The 18,055-nt window shown below is 40.4% G+C and overlaps 1 protein-coding gene across 8 annotated transcripts in view; it reads left to right on the top strand.

The window, feature by feature from the left end:
* PTPRK (protein tyrosine phosphatase receptor type K) overlaps positions 1-18,055 on the top strand; it is a 334,736-nt gene that overhangs the window by 300,209 nt on the left and 16,472 nt on the right. For 3 of the 8 annotated variants that reach the window (XM_053381865.1, XM_053381864.1, XM_053381866.1), the window contains exons 15-20: positions 3,240-3,400; positions 5,910-5,945; positions 12,531-12,715; positions 13,859-13,946; positions 15,813-15,889; positions 16,089-16,106. In XM_053381865.1, coding sequence (XP_053237840.1) covers positions 3,240-3,400; positions 5,910-5,945; positions 12,531-12,715; positions 13,859-13,946; positions 15,813-15,889; positions 16,089-16,106 — 565 coding nt within the window. The remainder of the gene's footprint in view (positions 1-3,239; positions 3,401-5,909; positions 5,946-12,530; positions 12,716-13,858; positions 13,947-15,812; positions 15,890-16,088; positions 16,107-18,055) is intronic. The other 5 variants (XM_053381868.1, XM_053381869.1, XM_053381871.1 and 2 more) reach the window with 3 other exon arrangements.

Genomic DNA, 18,055 nt, shown 5'->3' with positions numbered 1-18,055 from the left:
TAGCACCTTAACAGCATCATCTTTTAAAATTTTAAATAGTTCAGCTGGAATACCATCACTTCCACTGGCCTTGTTATTTGCAATGCTTTCTAAGGCCCATTTGACTTCACTTTCCAGGATGTCTGGCTCAAGGTCAGCAACCACACTACCTGGGGTGTACGAGACATCCATATCTTTCTGGTATAATTCCTCTGTGTATTCTTGCCACCTCTTCTTGATGTCTTCTGCTTCTGTTAGGTCCTTACCACTTTTGTCCTTTATTATGGTAATCTTTGTACGAAATGTTCCTTTCATATCTCCAATTTTCTTGAACAGATCTCTGGTTCTTCCCATTCTGTTGTTTTCCTCTATTTGTTTGCATTGCTCGTTTAAGAAGGCCTTCTTGTCTCTCCTTGCTATTCTTTGGAAATCTGCATTCAATTTCCTGTATCTTTCACTATCTCCCTCGCATTTTGCTTGTCTTCTCTCCTCCGCTATTTGTAAGGCCTCGTTGGACAGCCACTTTGCTTTCTTGCATTTCCTTTTCATTGGGATGGTTTTCGTTGCTGCCTCCTGTACGATGTTACGAGCCTCCATCCATAGTTCTTCAGGCACTCTGTCCACCAAATCTAAATCCTTAAACCTGTTCATCACTTCCACTGTGTATTCATAAGGGATTTGACTTAGATTGTATCTTACCGGCCCAGTGGTTTTTCCTACTTTCTTCAGTTTAAGCTTGAATTTTGCTATAAGAAGCTGATGATCTGAGCCACAGTCAGCTCCAGGTCTTGTTTTTGCTGACTGTATAGAGCTTCTCCATCTTTGGCTGCAGAGAATATAATCAATCTGATTTCGATACTGCCCATCTGGTGATGTCCATGTGTAGAGTCGTCTCTTGTGTTGTTGGAAAAGCGTGTTTGTGATGACCAGCTTGTTCTCTTGACAGAACTCTATTAGCCTTTGCCCTGCTTCGTTTTGATCTCCAAGGCCAAACTTGCCAGTTGTTCCTTTTATCTCTTGCCTCCCTACTTTAGCATTCCAATCCCCTATAATGAGAAGAACATCCTTCTTTGGTGTCACTTCTATAAGGTGTTGTAAGTCTTCATAGAATTGGTCAATTTCAGTTTCTTCAGCATCAGTAGTTGGTGCATAAACTTGGATTACTGTGATGTTAAAAGGTCTGCCTTGGATTCGTATCGAGATCATTCTATCATTTTTGAGATTGCATCCCAGTACAGCTTTCGCCACTCTTTTGTTGACTATGAGGGCCACTCCATTTCTTTTACGGGTTTCTTGCCCACAGTAGTGGATGTGACGGTCATCCGAACTGAATTCGCCCATTCCCGTCCATTTTAGTTCACTGATGCCCAGGATGTCAATATTTATTCTTGCCATCTCATTTTTGACCACCTCCAACTTACCTAGGTTCATGGTTCTTACATTCCAGGTTCCTATGCAATATTTTTCTTTGCAGCATTGGACTTTCCTTTCTCAAAACTTAGCCCACCATAGGGTTTGGGGCAAACCACGCTCGCCTGTCCTGTGAGTGAAGTTATATGATGTCAGGGAAGGGATGATTCAAGCTGCAGCTGCAGCTGCAAAAGAAAAAATAGGAATGCAGTGGGTGCTCTCATACTTTCTTTGTGACCAAAATTTGGCATTTTAAAAAATATTGCCTCTTTTTCTGTTGTTCTGCAGGGGTAGAGGCAGGGGGGTGCAGCGGGTGTGGTTTCCCCCGGGTGTCACCACTGAGGAGGGTGACAAAATGCCAGGCGGCACTTATCGCAGGGCCTGCAGTGTGCCTGAGCCACATGTCTCTCCTGGGAGAGATGTGGTGGCTTGGGCACACGCAGGCTCTGTGCTGCCCAAATGGTCTGCCTTCTGCCTCCCCCCCCCCCAGCTGTAGGGCGGCTGAGTGGGAGGAGGCAGGCAGGCAGACTCCGGAGGCCCCGTGGTGCACCCCGCCCCTATGGGCGGCTTCCTCCACCGCTGATGGTAACAGAAATAATTCTTTCAGCTGTGGCTTGAATGCAAGCCTGTACTGTACTGGGCTTGAACTTTAAATGACCTGATGTCATAAGACATCAGGTGATGGATAGATGGGAAGCCTACTTCTGGATCAAGGGCTGGATCCAATTCCTCACTTCTGCTGCAGGAGAACAGCTGGCGCCTTCATTATATACCTTTAGGCACCAGGCAAAACCCTACCTCCTCAGCCAGGCCTTTGGCTAATTAACATCCTATACCCTTTAAAATATGTTTGGTGGGGAGGGGAGGTTATTGGGGGTTTTGTGGGGGAGGGGGGGTTCTTATTTTATTTTGTTATCTTGTATTGGTATGTTGTGAACTGCCCTGAGATCTACGGATGAAGTGCAGTGTACAAATTAATTAATTAATTCAAAGGTGATCTGTGAGATGTAATCCTATCATGAACAGAACTATCTTCCTTTTGTTGTGCTGTTAGCATACCTTTGTCAATCTAAGCAATTAAATGATAGAGCAGAAGATGTGGTAGGAAAAACCTGAAAAATGAATTCTCTGACTACAAATCAAAACATAGGTCAAAGATCGTTTGATATAATTATGCTGTTTATTTGTATAAAGGTTAAGTTAAAATGGAATTTTGTTTCCAATTTGAGTATTTTGGCATAATTGCATGGAAAAACAGCAATTAAAGGGAGAGAAGAATATGGATTTGTAAACAAAAACATTTCTAGACGATAAATATTATCTCACAACAAGAAATAAAAATAGTGGCATGGATACAAGTTTGGATCACTGCAGTGTGTAAATTTGTCCTGTAAACTCCTAAGATTAGCTTCATCATTGGCAGTAGCAAGTCGGAAGCACAAGTCCTTAATGTTTCCAATGCTTGCACTGTTCTTGACAAGCTCCTTGTGAAACTAAAGCGAACTCCCAATTCTACCCACTTGAAAGCAAGTCCCAACTGAAATATTTCCAACTTATTTCTGAGTCGATGTGGTTAGGATCAGGCTGCAGGTTACTAAAGATGAAAAGTGCCCAAGTTGAATACCCTTCCTGTGCAAGTTCCTTTCCAGACATTACAACGGCAACTCATCATCTGAAACTGCAAGGCACTTGAACATTTTCGTGGTTGTGGGTACCAGAGCGTCTAAAGCTGCTCTTAAGTTTGAGAGATTCTTTCACTTTGGTACTGTTACATGTTATTGATCACCAGATGGAAAAATTATGATGACTTTCATTTTTTTGCTTTTTTCTTTTGGCTTTTGGCTGGGCAGCAAACTTGCTAAGAAACGCAAAGATGCAATGGGAAACGCCAGGCAAGAAATGACCCATATGGTGAACGCAATGGATAGGAGTTACGCTGATCAAAGCACGCTTCATGCAGAGGACCCTCTCTCGGTCACCTTTATGGATTCCCATAACTTCAGTCCCAGATGTAAGTACAGTGGTGGCAGAGCTTAAATGGTCGTTGTAACTGAAGCTGGCAACTTGCTTTGTTTCTGTGTATAGGTGCTCTGTAGAGGTGCTGTTACATTTACACTAAATAAATTAATTTAGTGAGACACTTGAACTACAGTGGTACCTCGGGTTACATATGCTTCAGGTTACATACGCTTCAAGTTACACACTCCGCTAACCCAGAAATAGTGCTTCAGGTTAAGAACTTTGCTTCAGGGTAAGAACAGAAATTGGGCTCCGCCGGCGCAACAGCAGCAGGAGGCCCCATTAGATAAAGTGGTGCTTCAGGTTAAGAACAGTTTCAGGTTAAGTACGGACCTCTGGAACGAATTAAGTACTTAACCTGAGGTACCACTGTATGCAACAGTCACACCCAACCCCAATTTTGGGTGATGGCCCCCCTCCTCCAGCCACTCCCAGAAGCGGTACAGCCGTAGCTTGGATCTCAAATGCTTTGACTTCCAAACAAATCGACTCCCAGAAGTTGAAATTGAAACCCGGAAGTGAGTGCTCCAGTTTCTGAACGATTTTCAGAAGCCAAATGGCTTCTGCGGCTTCTAATTGGCTGCAGGACGGTCCTTGGTTTCCAAACGGTTCCAGGAGTTGAACAGACTCCCAGAACGCATTCTGTTCGAGAACCAAGGTACGACTGTATTGGTTCAGGAAGATCCCTCTCAGGCCAAACCTCCAGAGAGTATTTTTGGCAGGCGTGGTTGGCTGCAGGGTATTGAGAACTTCCCATCAATGATCTATACACTGTAAAAATGTAGTATCATGTGACAGCCCTCTAAGACATTCAAAGTACATTGTTGACTTAGCTGGTCCCTTTCCTAACTAGTGTACTACCTGGCTCAGAGATTGCTGCAAGCTGTTTGGGACAAAAAACATGGATTATGAGACTAGTTACCTTTTTGCCCAGCCTAGTTATTTCTACCATTTTCTAGGTGCTCATGTAATAGCAAGCACAATGGTAGCATTCTTAAGAAAAGAGCATATGTTGTCCCTTCTTTCCTTAGCCAAGATAAATCAATTAACTCTCTCAGTGCCTTGCTGTGCCCTGTTCTAGTGATAGTCCATATGTCAAATTTTCCACTTGAAGGATGGGTTAAAGACACTATGGGGGATTCAATTTGAGAGGGGTGGTAAGTGTTCATGGTAGATTACCTCTTCTCCTCAGTCTCAGGTTTGTACCTTGAAATATCTTTTTTCCTTCCCTACTGGAACAATTTGTTCCATTAGTTCCTGCAAGACTGGGAGCCCAATCCAAGCATGAGGGAGAAGACCTCCTTCTCCACAGGTCTTCCACAGGAGGGTGGCCTTCTCCCTCACCGTTGAATTTGGCTTCCACTCCTCTCTCTAAAATGGGGTGAGTTCCCATTGCTCGGTCCCTGCTCCTGCCAACCTAGCAGTTCAAAGGCATGTCAAGTGCAAGTAGATAAATAGGTACCGCTCCGGCGGGAAGGTAAACGGCGTTTCCGTGCACTGCTGTGGTTCGCCAGAAGCGGCTTAGTCATGCTGGCCACATAACCCAGAAGCTGTACACCAGCTCCCTCGGCCTATAGAGCGAGATGAGCACCGCAACCCCAGAGTCGGCCACGACTGGACCTAATGGTCAAGGGTCCCTTTACCTTTTAGTGCAATGGAAGGCCAATTTTAAGACATTTGTAGGGCTTAAGCAGTTGGTTTGGGATGCCAAAGCCTCCACAGTCCTTGGCTGTTCCCAAAGAAAGCTAATTATCAGCCAGTGAAATCGGAAATTCTTCTCTTGCTTAGAAATAATTTGGAAGTGTTAAAAAGCTCACTTTTCCTTTAAAGTGGGTGTTTATGAGCCCATGGAGTTCTTTTCCATGCCTGCCTTGGGAGAAAGGCTCCAAGATCCCTAAAAGGAACAGTATGTAAATTAGGCTTGTTGTTGTTGTTGTTGTTTAGTCGTTTAGTCGTGTCCGACTCTTCGTGACCCCATGGACCAGAGCACGCCAGGCTTAATATGCCATAATTTACTAAGAGTGTAGTGTGAAAGTAAGGTGTCCACTTGCTGATTTAAGTACTTGTGATGTTTCACTTTTCTTTCATCAGAGAATTTGCTGATGAATGTTTCAATCAAGGGCATTTCAGCTACGCCCTGTGAAAAACACAGGGTGCATTTAGGCTAGAACTGAGTTTCTAATAGCAGCAATTGCTTCCTAACTGTTCAATTAGCTGTTGGCAGCTGCACTGGCAAAACTACCTGAGAGTTTACTCTGTGGCTGTCAAGCAGCAAATGCTTAGAAGATAGCCTAATTGGGTCGTAGTGGATAATTTTGTGCGTTTATGGCATTGTGTAAAATGCAAACATTGCTTTCAACAAAGCAGACTGTGTGTTCTCTATTTCACTAATAGACACTGCTATGTGACTTTATAAAATTATCTATGTTTCTTTATTGATAAAACAAAAAATACACCAATTGAAGGTAATGTATTTCTTCATGAGCTTTGTTTTCCTGCAGTGCCCAATGATCCACTTGTGCCGACTGCTGTGTTAGGTGAGGACCTAGTCCATAATCTCTTCCTTCATGGATTTCATCTCCTTGCATGGTTTATAACTCCTGTCAACCAATATATTTACTGGGTGTCTAAACAGCTTGTTTCAGACTGAAAATATAAGCCTGCTGTTGGCAGAACATTCGGGTGTACTCATTTTCCTCGGGCAGCATCAAGCAGTCAAGAGAAATGAACGGCCTTCCTGGGTTTGAAATGTGCACTGGAAGCTGGTTTCTCCCTCAATTTGGGAGGCTAATTGTTGGTTTTCACAGCTTAATTGGTGGTTGCTTCAGTGATATTTTTGTTTTCAAAGCTGACCTTGCTTTAGAAACAGTGGTGGTTTCACATATTCAACCTGATATGGTAGTGTGATTATGGATGCTTCCAAAAAGGCATTTATTGTAGGATCAGTGCTACTCATGTATGGAGGTTTCTTTCAGTGTCCACACAATGTGTCAGCATCAAAATGCCAGTCTATGTACCCTCCCCCTACATTTAATCCCCATTTCCCCTTGCCAACACCAAAATCCAATGTGGTTTTTTAAAAAAAAAAAGAGTAGCGACCAGTTTGCAGCAAGTGACTTTTTAGCCATATTATGCTCCTGTCTGGAAGCACCCTATATCACTGATCTTCTGCAGAATAAAATTTGCTTTTAAAACTAAAAACTGGCATTGAAATAATAACCAATTGATACCTCAAAGTTTGTTTCGAAGCACCACCGCTGCAAGCTACTGGGGAAACTAGAGCACGAAGAGGGAGGATTCTGAAACCAATATTAAAGTTCGGAAAGGGACTTTTCAGGAGACAAGACTAAATAGAAAATGAGTATTCAGCTTCTATTGTTTAGAGTTGCATTCCCCAAAGGAGACAGTCCTTAGCTTTAAGGGTGCTGTTGAGTCCCACTTTCGAGATTCATATTTGTACCACTCTGTGACACAGACAGTCGGTTAACTAGCTTCCTTCTTAGAAAATATATTACCTTGTGGCAGTTTTCCATGCCCTGGTTAGATTACTATACAATACTTTACATGAGGCTGCATTTGAAGGCTGGTTGGGCTGTTAACAGTGACATCCGGTTCTTTACTAGCTACCAATTTGTTTCCACATACAATTTGAAGGGCTGACTTTGACCATAAAGCTATAGACAGCCTAGGGCCTGGCATCTGAAGAACCGCCTTCTTCTGTATGAACTTACCTAATTGTTGAGATCACCATAGGACTCCCACTTCTAGTGCACCCATGTTCTTTAAATGTGGTGGGTGTCCACCAGCGACAGGGCCTTGCAAGTGGCACCTCATCTGTACAATTTTCACCGCTTGTGTGTGTTTTCCCATCCATGTTTTGAATGGCTTAAGAAGTATGACTGGTGCTTTTACATAGCTCTCAATTTTTCTTATTTACTTACTTACTTGTTGGGCGTTTTCAATAATATTGGAATCTCCCTGGGAGATTTTATATTGAAGGGTGAGGTAGAAATGTTTTAGAGAGAAAAGGGTCTATCAAATATCCTGGTCCCAAGTAATTTCGGGTTTTATAAGTCAAAGCCCGCAACTGGCAGTGCATCGAGAAACACAATGTGTTCAAATCTGTGCAGTTCAATTGAACCAATGGAAGTTTGAAATTATCTACAAAGGAAATTCCATTAAAATGCACAGAGGTAATCTAACCTAGATGTTATAAGAGCCTAGATAGGAGAAGAAAAGACTAAGGAGAGCACCCGATACAAGTTTGGAGTGAAGTCCCTAAGATGGTTGGATGGCACCTTGTACGCCTCATTTTGGCAACTCCTGCAGCCAAGCTGGTGCCAAAAGTATTGTTCTGCTTTGATTTGGACCACATCAGCGATGCTGAGGGGGGAAGTCTTTCTTTCTGGGCAGCCCAGGACCTCCATACACAGTGCCCAGGCTTGCACCTCAGAGAATTCACTTTGGTGCTGCTAATGCTGCCCTTTGACTTCACCCCCAGAGGCGCACTCCATTTTCCTTCAAGACAGACGAATGCAAACAATAATAGATGGAAGGGACTACAGCCGTAGCACTTTGCGTCACAAGTGCTACTTGAACAAGGAGTGTCAGGTCCAGATTTAATGGCACCCTCAGCCTGCCAGTGCACTTCCCACAGAGTAGGCCAAAGGCTATCAAATCATCAGTAGTACTGCATTGTTGTTAAGGATGAGGCCTAACAAACTCAGTCCAGACGTTACCAGATCCAGAAACCCATTCAACATTTCTTTTGCCATTCCCAGTCCATATGTGCAGACAGCTTAATCCTGAAGCCTAATCAGCATGTGATTCAAGATAGAGTCCTATGGAACCTACCTGACAAGTAGCAGCAACCATTAAAATATTGTCTCCCAGTCTCCCATACAGTAATCCAGAAGGATATCTTAGTTGAATCAAAGGCCAGCATAGGAACATTTGTTTTATCCTTTTCCTAGCATAAATCAACCAGTAGTACAACCAAATGAACTCAAGTGCTAAATGCTGGCCAGAAACTGCATTGAAATGGATCCAAATTCAAATGGAAACTGATGCATACCCAAAAAGCTTATCACCGTATAGTGACCGCCTCAAATTCCCACACCCTTTGCCATATTGAATTCAAGCATCCCCTTCCCCTCCCCCAAATACATGGCAGTTTGGGGGCTTTGGAACATGATTTTATAACATGAGGAATAAAAAATTTAGATGTCCGTGTCTCAGGCCCTTTGGAACTTGTTATAACTTTCTGAGCTAAAAGAGTTAGGCCAGAATCTAAAAAAACCATTTTAGCTGGTATCTAAGGTTAGAGCACATCCCATGGGACTTTGAACTACAGATTCCATTGCCATATCACAAACTGTTTTTAAAAATACCCCCGTTTTTGTTTTTAAAAAGCAGCTTACAATGTGGCACAGGAAGTGGTGCTTGAGAACCACACTTCCCTGTCTGATCTTAGGTGGATGGAGCTAGTTCCATTGTACATATTACATTTTTATCTTGCCCTTATGATAAGGAGCTTAGGTTGGCTTCCATGGTTCCCTTTCCCCTTTATTCTTTAAAAAACTTTGTGGAGTAGGCTGGGAATTTGTCCAAGGCCATCCTATGGGCTTCATGACTGGGTAGGGATTTGAAATCAGGTCTACTATACTATAATAGTAGCCCCAACTCAGGGCTCCATAGCTGGTCAGGTATATGGATGTGGGTCTCCTATGCACACATTCAGCATTGTGTCAAATGTCCCATGCTTTTTCTTCAGCCATTTAGTAATGATTTGATTACAGCTTTAAATTATAATTAACATATCTAAATAATTGCTAATTTTAAACTCGCTGATTGGGTGCTGTTTTCCTAATCCTTTTCATCAAGAGGCTCTTGCTGCCATGTACTCACTAAACAAGTATATTTGATGTGACATTAGAGCTATCAAAACCTCCAACTGAGTTAGGTGAAACAAATCTTTTGACATGCAAAGGTTAATCTGTTCGAATTTTAGTGAGCCAGGCAGCTGTGAAGAGCAACCCCAGGGCAAAACTGAAAGGCAGCCTGACAGTTTCAGCATGCATTCACATCACAGTGTGGCTTGTTGTTTGTTGTTCATTGACAAATATTATTTACGTGAGGCAAAATGTCTTAGTTGGAGTTCATGAGAGCTTGTATTTATGTTAGAGATTTGATACCATTGCTCATTCTTCCTTTTTTATATTTGACATTTCATTTCATTTCATACATACATACAAAAAAAAAGGCTTTGTAATATGTGCATGTCTGTGGTGATTAAAATGGCACAAAGTTATTTAGATTTCTTTATGATTCCAAAATTGTAGAAGCTATTTTAGTTACCATTGTTACAAAGCTTCTACAGCTTTTAAGCTTAAGCTTTGACTGTTTTCTAACATAAAAAAAGTTTTCGAATGTCTCAAGATTTATTTGCTTTTTTTTAATGCTTCAATGGGTTACAGTCCCTATAACTGGTAAGTATTTGAGGAGACAGGGTGAGTGTGTTGAGATGTCACACTGAACCATGGAACACATAGACATGAAACATAGTTTCAAGTTAGCTTATTTCAAACAAAACATAATTAACATTAACCAGGGTTTTAGCTGCTCAAACAACATGCATTACTGTTCAGAATCAACCTATTACTAAACAAAAGCTTCTAAACTTATTCTCCTCAGAAGAGGTAAACTGGGATTGCACAAGTCTAAGCCTTGCATAGGCTGATCCCCATCCTGTGGAACTATGCTTTATAGTATATTGTGTGAATGTTGGCTGGGTAAATGAGGTGATTTATATTACAAGATATATGGTATAATGAATGAAATGCTATCTTTAATATGACTTTGATTTGTCATTCACACTGTTACTCAGTTTAATGAAGCACACGATGATTCAAATTAAAACCCCATGAGATCATTTAAGGAGTGGGGTTATTTACTTTAATATAATAACATGATTGCTTTTATGGTACTTAAAAATGACTTTGGATTTGATCTTTGTTGGACTTTGATATGTGTCTGTTTTGAAATAGGACGCCTCTTTGTTCAGTTCAAATGTTTCTTGTTGGTGGAGTCAGATCAGTGTGGAAGAAGTAAATTCCTAAAATTCAGATTTGGAATGCAAGTAATCTGCTACCAAATTGGAAGCTTCTGTGTTCTGTCCAGCATCTTGTACAAGATTGGTTCAAAATAAATGTGAAATAGTTGTAGAAGATGACTATTGGCAAAGCTCTGCCATACAATACAGTCACACATGTGTTTCTTTTTCATGTATTTTCCAGGTGTATTTCCCAGGTGTTGGCTGGGGCAACTGTGGCTAGCAAGCAGCTGGATAGGGCTCTATCATGCTAGACAAGTGGATTCTTATAGTCATTCTGAAGCTGTCAAACCCAAGTTTAAATTTGAACATATACCTATGTCAATGGAGTGGGATTTCAGTTGAAGGAGTTGATGTGTTTGAAAATGTGCAGGGCCTTTAGCTGTATCTGATTGTACTGATTCTAACATCAGAGCGTCATTTTATGCTGTGTGCACTAGGTACTCTGATCGTCAGATTAACTTTTATTTGTTAATGTATATTCTTCTGTAAAACAATCTGTGTTGCTTAACTAGGTAACTATGTTATAATATAATGCAAAATTGGCATAGCAGGATCAGATCAGGGTAGCGAGGTGGATTTTCCAGAAAATTTTGAACAGGGGTAGCTTGTATAGGAAAATTTTAAGTTTACACTGAATTTCTTTTCTGATGTCCCGGAGAGTGGTGTAATTTGACATGCTTATTTTACATGTTTATCATAAGAAAATAACCTTATGTTAATTTTTTTGTCTAAATACATCACAAGTGTTTGACCAGAAATACACAAGAAGGAAAAACTAAAGCATGCTATGTGGTCTAAATGGTATATAATGTAAAATAAATTGTGCTGGAATACTTGTAAAAAATTAAAAACAATAGCATGTACTTCCCCTGCATTGTTTACGGGGGGTGGGACCAAAGGTACAGAAAACTGTTGCCACTAATAAATTTGAGCAACGCAAAGAAGTTTGCACGAGTATGCTGAACCATATACTTGCTATGGCTTTTCACCTGAAAACATTAACTACAACTTTAAAACCAGAAACTTGCCTAATACTGTATTTGCATCCACTCATTGTTACTTAATGAACATCCAAAATGGGGGGGGGGTCGTCCATGGCAAACTAAAGCACTGTTTGTTTGTTTGTTTTCTTCTTTTGGACATTTTTCCAACTTGCACCACTGAATGAAGTGAATTTTGTCCATTCTGTTTCTGGTGCCTGGCCAGATACCTCCAAAACACTTAAGCAGAGTGTGAAGACAACAGGCCTCTCTAAAAACAAGATCCCTTTGAGAGTCTTGAAGGCCAACAATGGTTCAGTTTACGTTGCACATACCGATTATCTCAGGGTGAACTCTTTTTGTGCAATGCTTCTTTTTCTCTCTCCTCCCTCCAAAATCTCCAAGGGTACATGAATTACCTCTGTGCAGCAGCCATAAAATATAAAGCCAGCCTCTGGTCCCAGCAAGATTGACAGCTTTGCTTGAAGCATTTACTCTTATCATGTTCTTAAGGGAAGATAGATCACAGAGAACAAGTCCATGTGAGCTTGTAGCAGGTTTTGAGGGCTCCAAGGCAGCCATAAATAGAAGGTTACTGCTTACTCAGTATGTGTATGGGGCAATAGTGTTGTAAGTAACCTCAAGGCCCATCAGCTGTATACAAAAGTTGAACAGCGGTTTGCGCCTATTCTGGCAATTTGTGCTGACTAGAGTTGGCCAACCCAAACTGAGTTCAACCATTTACTGCTGGACAGTGAATTTGATTTAAAAAGAGGGGGGGGGACATGTAAAATTATCTTCTGTGCTGTCATCCTGGTCCCGGGTGGAATTAGCACTGCCTAGTTCTCGAGACAGGAACAGACCTTTTCCCAAAACAATGCTTTTCAAAAAGCCAGAACACATTTGTTGTGTGCACATTCCTTATTGTGGCTTCCAAAACAGAGTGCAGCAGCGAGCTGATTTAAAACTGGACTGTATCTTGGAGTATTTGAGTTTAATTATTATTCTCTGGATTAATATCACCACAGATGAAAACCACAGTGCAACAGCAGAGTCAAGTCGTCTGCTCGATGTGCCTCGCTACCTCTGCGAAGGAACAGAGTCGCCATACCAAACAGGCCAACTACATCCTGCTATAAGAGTAGCTGATTTGCTGCAGCATATTAACCTCATGAAAACATCTGACAGCTACGGTTTTAAAGAAGAATATGAGGTAAAAATGTCAACAGCTGTGTTTTTTCAATAACTTAGGAGAGGCCCGTTGAGAGTACAGCTTCTTGTTTTCACGAGTTCTTAATTACAAGAAGATTAAAATGAATGTTTAATTGGGATTAAATTGTTAAAAGACCACTTCTCTGTGAACCATGAGTCAATGAAATAATCCCAAAGAGAAACTTTGAAATTTCATTGCTTTAGATGCTATGTCATAAAGCATTACAGAGGGTGTGCTTGAAACATCCACTCTCTACCGAAAGTCCCTCCAGTTCTGCAGCAAATTTTTCATAGCCATTTTTAAGTCAGCTGTTTTAACACTGATATTTATGTCAGATAACTGGTTGCTATCAGGGTATGGAGAGAGTAGGATTGTGGTAGGTGGATCCATCCAACCCTACCTGGTCTCAGGCTTTTGGTTGGCCACTGTGGGAAATGGGGTGGTAGACTAGATAGGCCACTGACGTGCATAAACCCTGTAAAAAAATCAGGGTACAGGGACAGTGTACAGAGCCTATAGCAGAGGCAGATTTGGACCAGTGTGACCACATTGGGAGCTGACGCTAGAGGGTGCTGCAGGGCTTTGGAACTATAATGCAGTGAATTGAGAGAACAGAAGGCAAGGAGCAGGGGGTTCCAAATTTTTGCCTCATACAGGACTGAAATTTTAAAGACCAAAATCTGCCACTGCCCATACCCATGTTTGAACAGCATGGGCAAGCCATAAAAATGACTTTACTGTGAATGAGAAGCATGCTAGTACAAGTCCATATTGTGGTGTTTCACTAAAGAAATACTTGATTTATTTTTGTCAGTGTGACAGAAATCATTTTTAACTGGGAAATTCTTTCTTCACATGTTTACCTATTTGTTGTTGGACAATTTATGTTATTTGTATTAGGGATGGAGAAACAGGCGAAAGCAAGAAGCACACACTTTTTGCAGTTTAAAGTAGCAGGCCTTGAATTTGCTCAGTGTTTGCTTCTGCCCCCATCAGAAGTTTCCAGACCAGTTATTACATTTATTTCTAATGAAAAAATGTAGGTGGTTGCTATTTTGAACACTAAAACAAATGTTGAAATAAATGCAAAAATATGTGTGAATCATAATCTCATCTCCCCTCCCCCCTTTTTTTTAAATAAAGAGCTTCTTTGAAGGGCAGTCAGCTTCTTGGGATGTGGCAAAAAAGGATCAAAACAGAACAAAGAATAGATATGGAAACATTATCGCATGTAAGTTAAAAGTGGATATTTCATTATGTTGATGAATATTTAGTAAACTCGTACAGCATACCTGGTTCCCCCATCCATCCAGTTTCCCTGTCTGGTAGATTTGGCTGAGAAATGGCGACTGAGCATCATGGTGAGTCTGAGTGGAGATCTGAACAGCTCTCCCTATTCCTGGTCCATCACTTTTATCACTACACCACTACATCATGCAGATTATAGGGCCACAATTATTGACTGAATCACATTTTACCTTTATAATGAGAGATCGGGGGAAGTTAAGGTCCCTTGCTATGCTGTGTAGCCTTTCAGCTGAACTGGTGCTGGGTGGAGGTGGTAGGTGTGTTGAAGGAAAATAGAGGTGTTGTTGTTGTTGTTGTTGTTGTTGTTGTTGTTGTTGTACTCCACCTTTCTCCCTGAGGGGGCAAAGCAGCTTACAGATAGAAATATGGTCAGATATTTATTTATTTATGTACAGATAAAGTGTAGTTTTAAATAATGTTATAATAATCAGAAGTGAATGAAGGGATGAGAGAATGGGGTAGTAAGATACAAGTAAAAAGTTTTTTCTGCAAACCAATTTCCCCTCTCTTTAGTTCTTTTTAAATTTAAATTAACATTTCACTGCATTTCTGTTACACTGCTACACCATATTTTATTTTTCAGTTGTCTACCACTGGTGCATTCTGATGCAGTGATTAGAATCAAAGAACCCTGACAGATCCTCAGGAGTAAAGCTTTTGATAGTTAAGACCAAAGCACAAACAAAATTTGATTACCATTTTACAACAAGAATAGCATCTGCTATCACGGTGCTAGTGGGAAAACAGCTGATAAAGGCTTAGATTTCTCTGTCCATCATATTCAGATGTGTGAAAGAGTATGCATTCAAATCACAATTTTTCAAGAGCTGAACATTTTAGTGATTGTGGTGGGCCAGATTCTTAACTGTTCAGGGTTCAGTTCACATACTACCTTTGGTAGTGATAAAGGAACCAAGAGATTGCACTATGTGCCATTATTGCTTGGTGAACTGTGTTTTTTGTGACTTTCCTCCTGAAAAGCCTTTTTACTCCACCGGGGGATGGGGGAATAAATAGGACTATCTGTGAGTGCATCTTCTTCCTCCCCGTTCCTCCAATACACTGATAATTTCTCTGATGGACTTTCTCAATCGCCTTGCTTGTGAACTAATTCCACTGAGCCATTTGAGTGGACCAGCCTTTCCCAACATGGTGCCCACCAGATATTTTGGACTGCAACTCCCTGACAGTTGTAGCATAAAAATATCTGGAAGGGGCTAGGATGGGGGGAACTATACTGGAGTGATGTGCAGCATATCCATGTCACTGCAAATCCACCTAATGACAGTGTTAAAAGTAAATTTCTCCTATGACAGGTTGCTCTTGAGCTAAAGCTCATCACAATGAAGCAACTGCCACATGGAACTATTTAAAGTAGCTGTCATGCATCAAAGACTGAACTAAGCTATGAAGTCTAGTTTAAGACAGCTATATATGCCCCTACTTATCATCATCCATTGCATATACACATATTTCAGTGGAACTTCTAAAAAAAAGAAGTGTGTTGCTTCTGCTCAGGTGAAAGTTTAAACACCAGAGTAGTCAATATAGGGCCCTCCAGATGTTTCTGGACTCCAGGCAGCCAGCATGGTCTATTGTCAGGACTTTCTCCTGAAACATCTGTAGGGATTCATGTTGGCAATCCCTGGATTAAAGGCATCCACTAAAATGTCTGTTTTGTTAGATGCTAATATCTGCTAGTCCAGTCCCTTCTATCATTGTCTACATCCATCCACACCTATTGTACTTTTGTTCTGGGCAAGTTTTGACTCACATAATATATTTACAGATGACCACTCCAGAGTGATATTACAACCTGTGGAAGATGATCCTTCTTCGGACTACATTAATGCTAATTACATTGATGTAAGTAGATGATACAGCTTGGTCTTTTTCTTTCCAGCTTCTCTCTGTGAAACTTTTTTTGCATGCAATTCCTACAAACTGAATGACAGCTTTTCCCCCCCAATTAAGAACAAAATGTACACTTTTCCTTGTTCTCCGTCCTAGTACTCACTGACATTGTTGTGCTTTCTTTCACATCTGACTTTGATTTGGGCTGTAGATTTGGCTGTACAGGGATGTAAGTACCACTATATGTGAATAACAGCATCCTGTTATGACTATTTAATATAGCAAACATTCTCAGTTGTGTTACTCTTCTAATTTTTATTACTAGATATATGTGCATGCCTCATTTAATTAATCCCATTTATATATCTGGTCTTTTAAATGTTCCTTTGTGTTAATAATTTATGTTTGTACCTGTATTTTAAAAGTTAGATAGTCCTATAGTGCAGTCATGAAAACCATCAGCTAAACCAGCTGACCTTATCTGTTAAAGAAAAAATTGCATTTTGCTTGAGTATTATTTTTGTTTGCTTTGGTCAGTAGCTTTTATTTTGCATTCCATTTTCATGTGAGAAGCTGGATAGTTTGGTGTATAGTGCTGCTTCTGAAGAGACCTGGTTATGATACGAAAGGGGTTCTTGATGGTGGTGAATTGTCTCCTTTTGTTAAAGGGAGTCCAGTCATGATCACTTTTCTTATGGGCTGGGGACAATTCAGTAATGGTATATATAGTATATACACAAACATATATATTTAGAGACATAGGTTGTATCCACTGACGTTGTCCCATTAGCACAAGGAGTTTCTCTCCTTTTTTCTTTCCCCTGCCCCCACACCTTTTGTTCTGGGTTGTTCACACAACTCATAATGTGTGCTTCATGATTCCACCAGAGATTATGTCTTGGACAAGTATGGACATGTTTTGGAGACGCAAAATATATTATCTATTCAAGAAAAACAAATGGAAATAAGTGGGGGGAAGGGTTTGGATATGATTTCACTGAAACTAGGTGAAAATTGGAGATTGGGCAATTTATAGTGCAACCCGCACCATGCCTACTCAGAAGTAAGTCTTGTTGAATTTGGTGGGGCTTACTCCCAGGCAAATAGGGTTCAGATTTTAGCCTCAGTCACAGTGGGGATCTATTAAATCTAAGCATGACTAAATCCAATACAACAAATGTTAAGACCCATGAATGTGGTATGCCTTAGTAGGAAATGACTCAGCAGTTTGTTGTTGAGAAGTGTCAATATAAAATTTGTGGCTTTGCTGATAAATTTGCAGAAGTATTGTTCTCTAAAATGGAAGTCATTGGCCTAGCACATGCAACTCACTCTTATTTTTAGGGACCTTTGCATGAAGTCCTCTTATTAAAACCATCACAGGTTCTTGGTTAAATGCAGAGGGACACAATTCTGTCTAAGGAAACAGAAATGTTATTTTACAAGCATATGCAAAACGGAACTAATTAATTTACTACAACAAAATTTTAAATTGTGCGCTAAAATAAATTCATAAACATATAATCTATTTGAATATCAAGTTCTCTTTGGGTGTTCATTTCATAGCAAAAATTTCCCAGCTCAAGCAATTCAGTAGAATGTGTTTTATATGAGGAAAATTACACAAAGTTGTTTCCTCCAGAAGTATTTTTAAGAACAAGGATAATACATAATAATTATGGAGGGAACATTGGAGGAGAAGGTGTTTACAGGAGCTTTAGCACTGCATATAAGGCTCATATCTCACATTTGTATACAAGGGGATATAGGTACTTTTCCTTGTAAGCCAGCACTACTAAATTGCTTACTTCTTCTTACAATGCTGTGCCATACTATTAACAAAAAATGGCACTTGGAAATAATTTCCATGGGTTCTGGTTATTATTGCTTTTTTGTAGTTTTAATACACTGAATAGTGTGGAGCTCTCTCCAATGTTTGAAAATGATAGCGTAGAAAAAATTCAGTAGTACTATATGTGCATGTGTATATACATGTCTTTATATAAAGTATTATATATGCACACAATTTGTTTTAATTCTAAAATTTGGTTTATATAACTGCACAAAGTATTTTTACAACATTGCATGTAGATTTTGAATTTGTGCACACATACACATTGTCCAGCTCTAACATTCAGCTGTTCTGCTTGTTATTTATGGCTCTAATATTTTTTGCGC

The sequence above is a fragment of the Podarcis raffonei genome, chromosome 3 (genome assembly GCF_027172205.1).
Source record: "Podarcis raffonei isolate rPodRaf1 chromosome 3, rPodRaf1.pri, whole genome shotgun sequence".
Classification (NCBI taxonomy): domain Eukaryota; kingdom Metazoa; phylum Chordata; class Lepidosauria; order Squamata; family Lacertidae; genus Podarcis; species Podarcis raffonei.
Note: the sequence above shows the minus strand (reverse complement) of the source record. Positions and strands in the feature narration are given on the sequence as shown.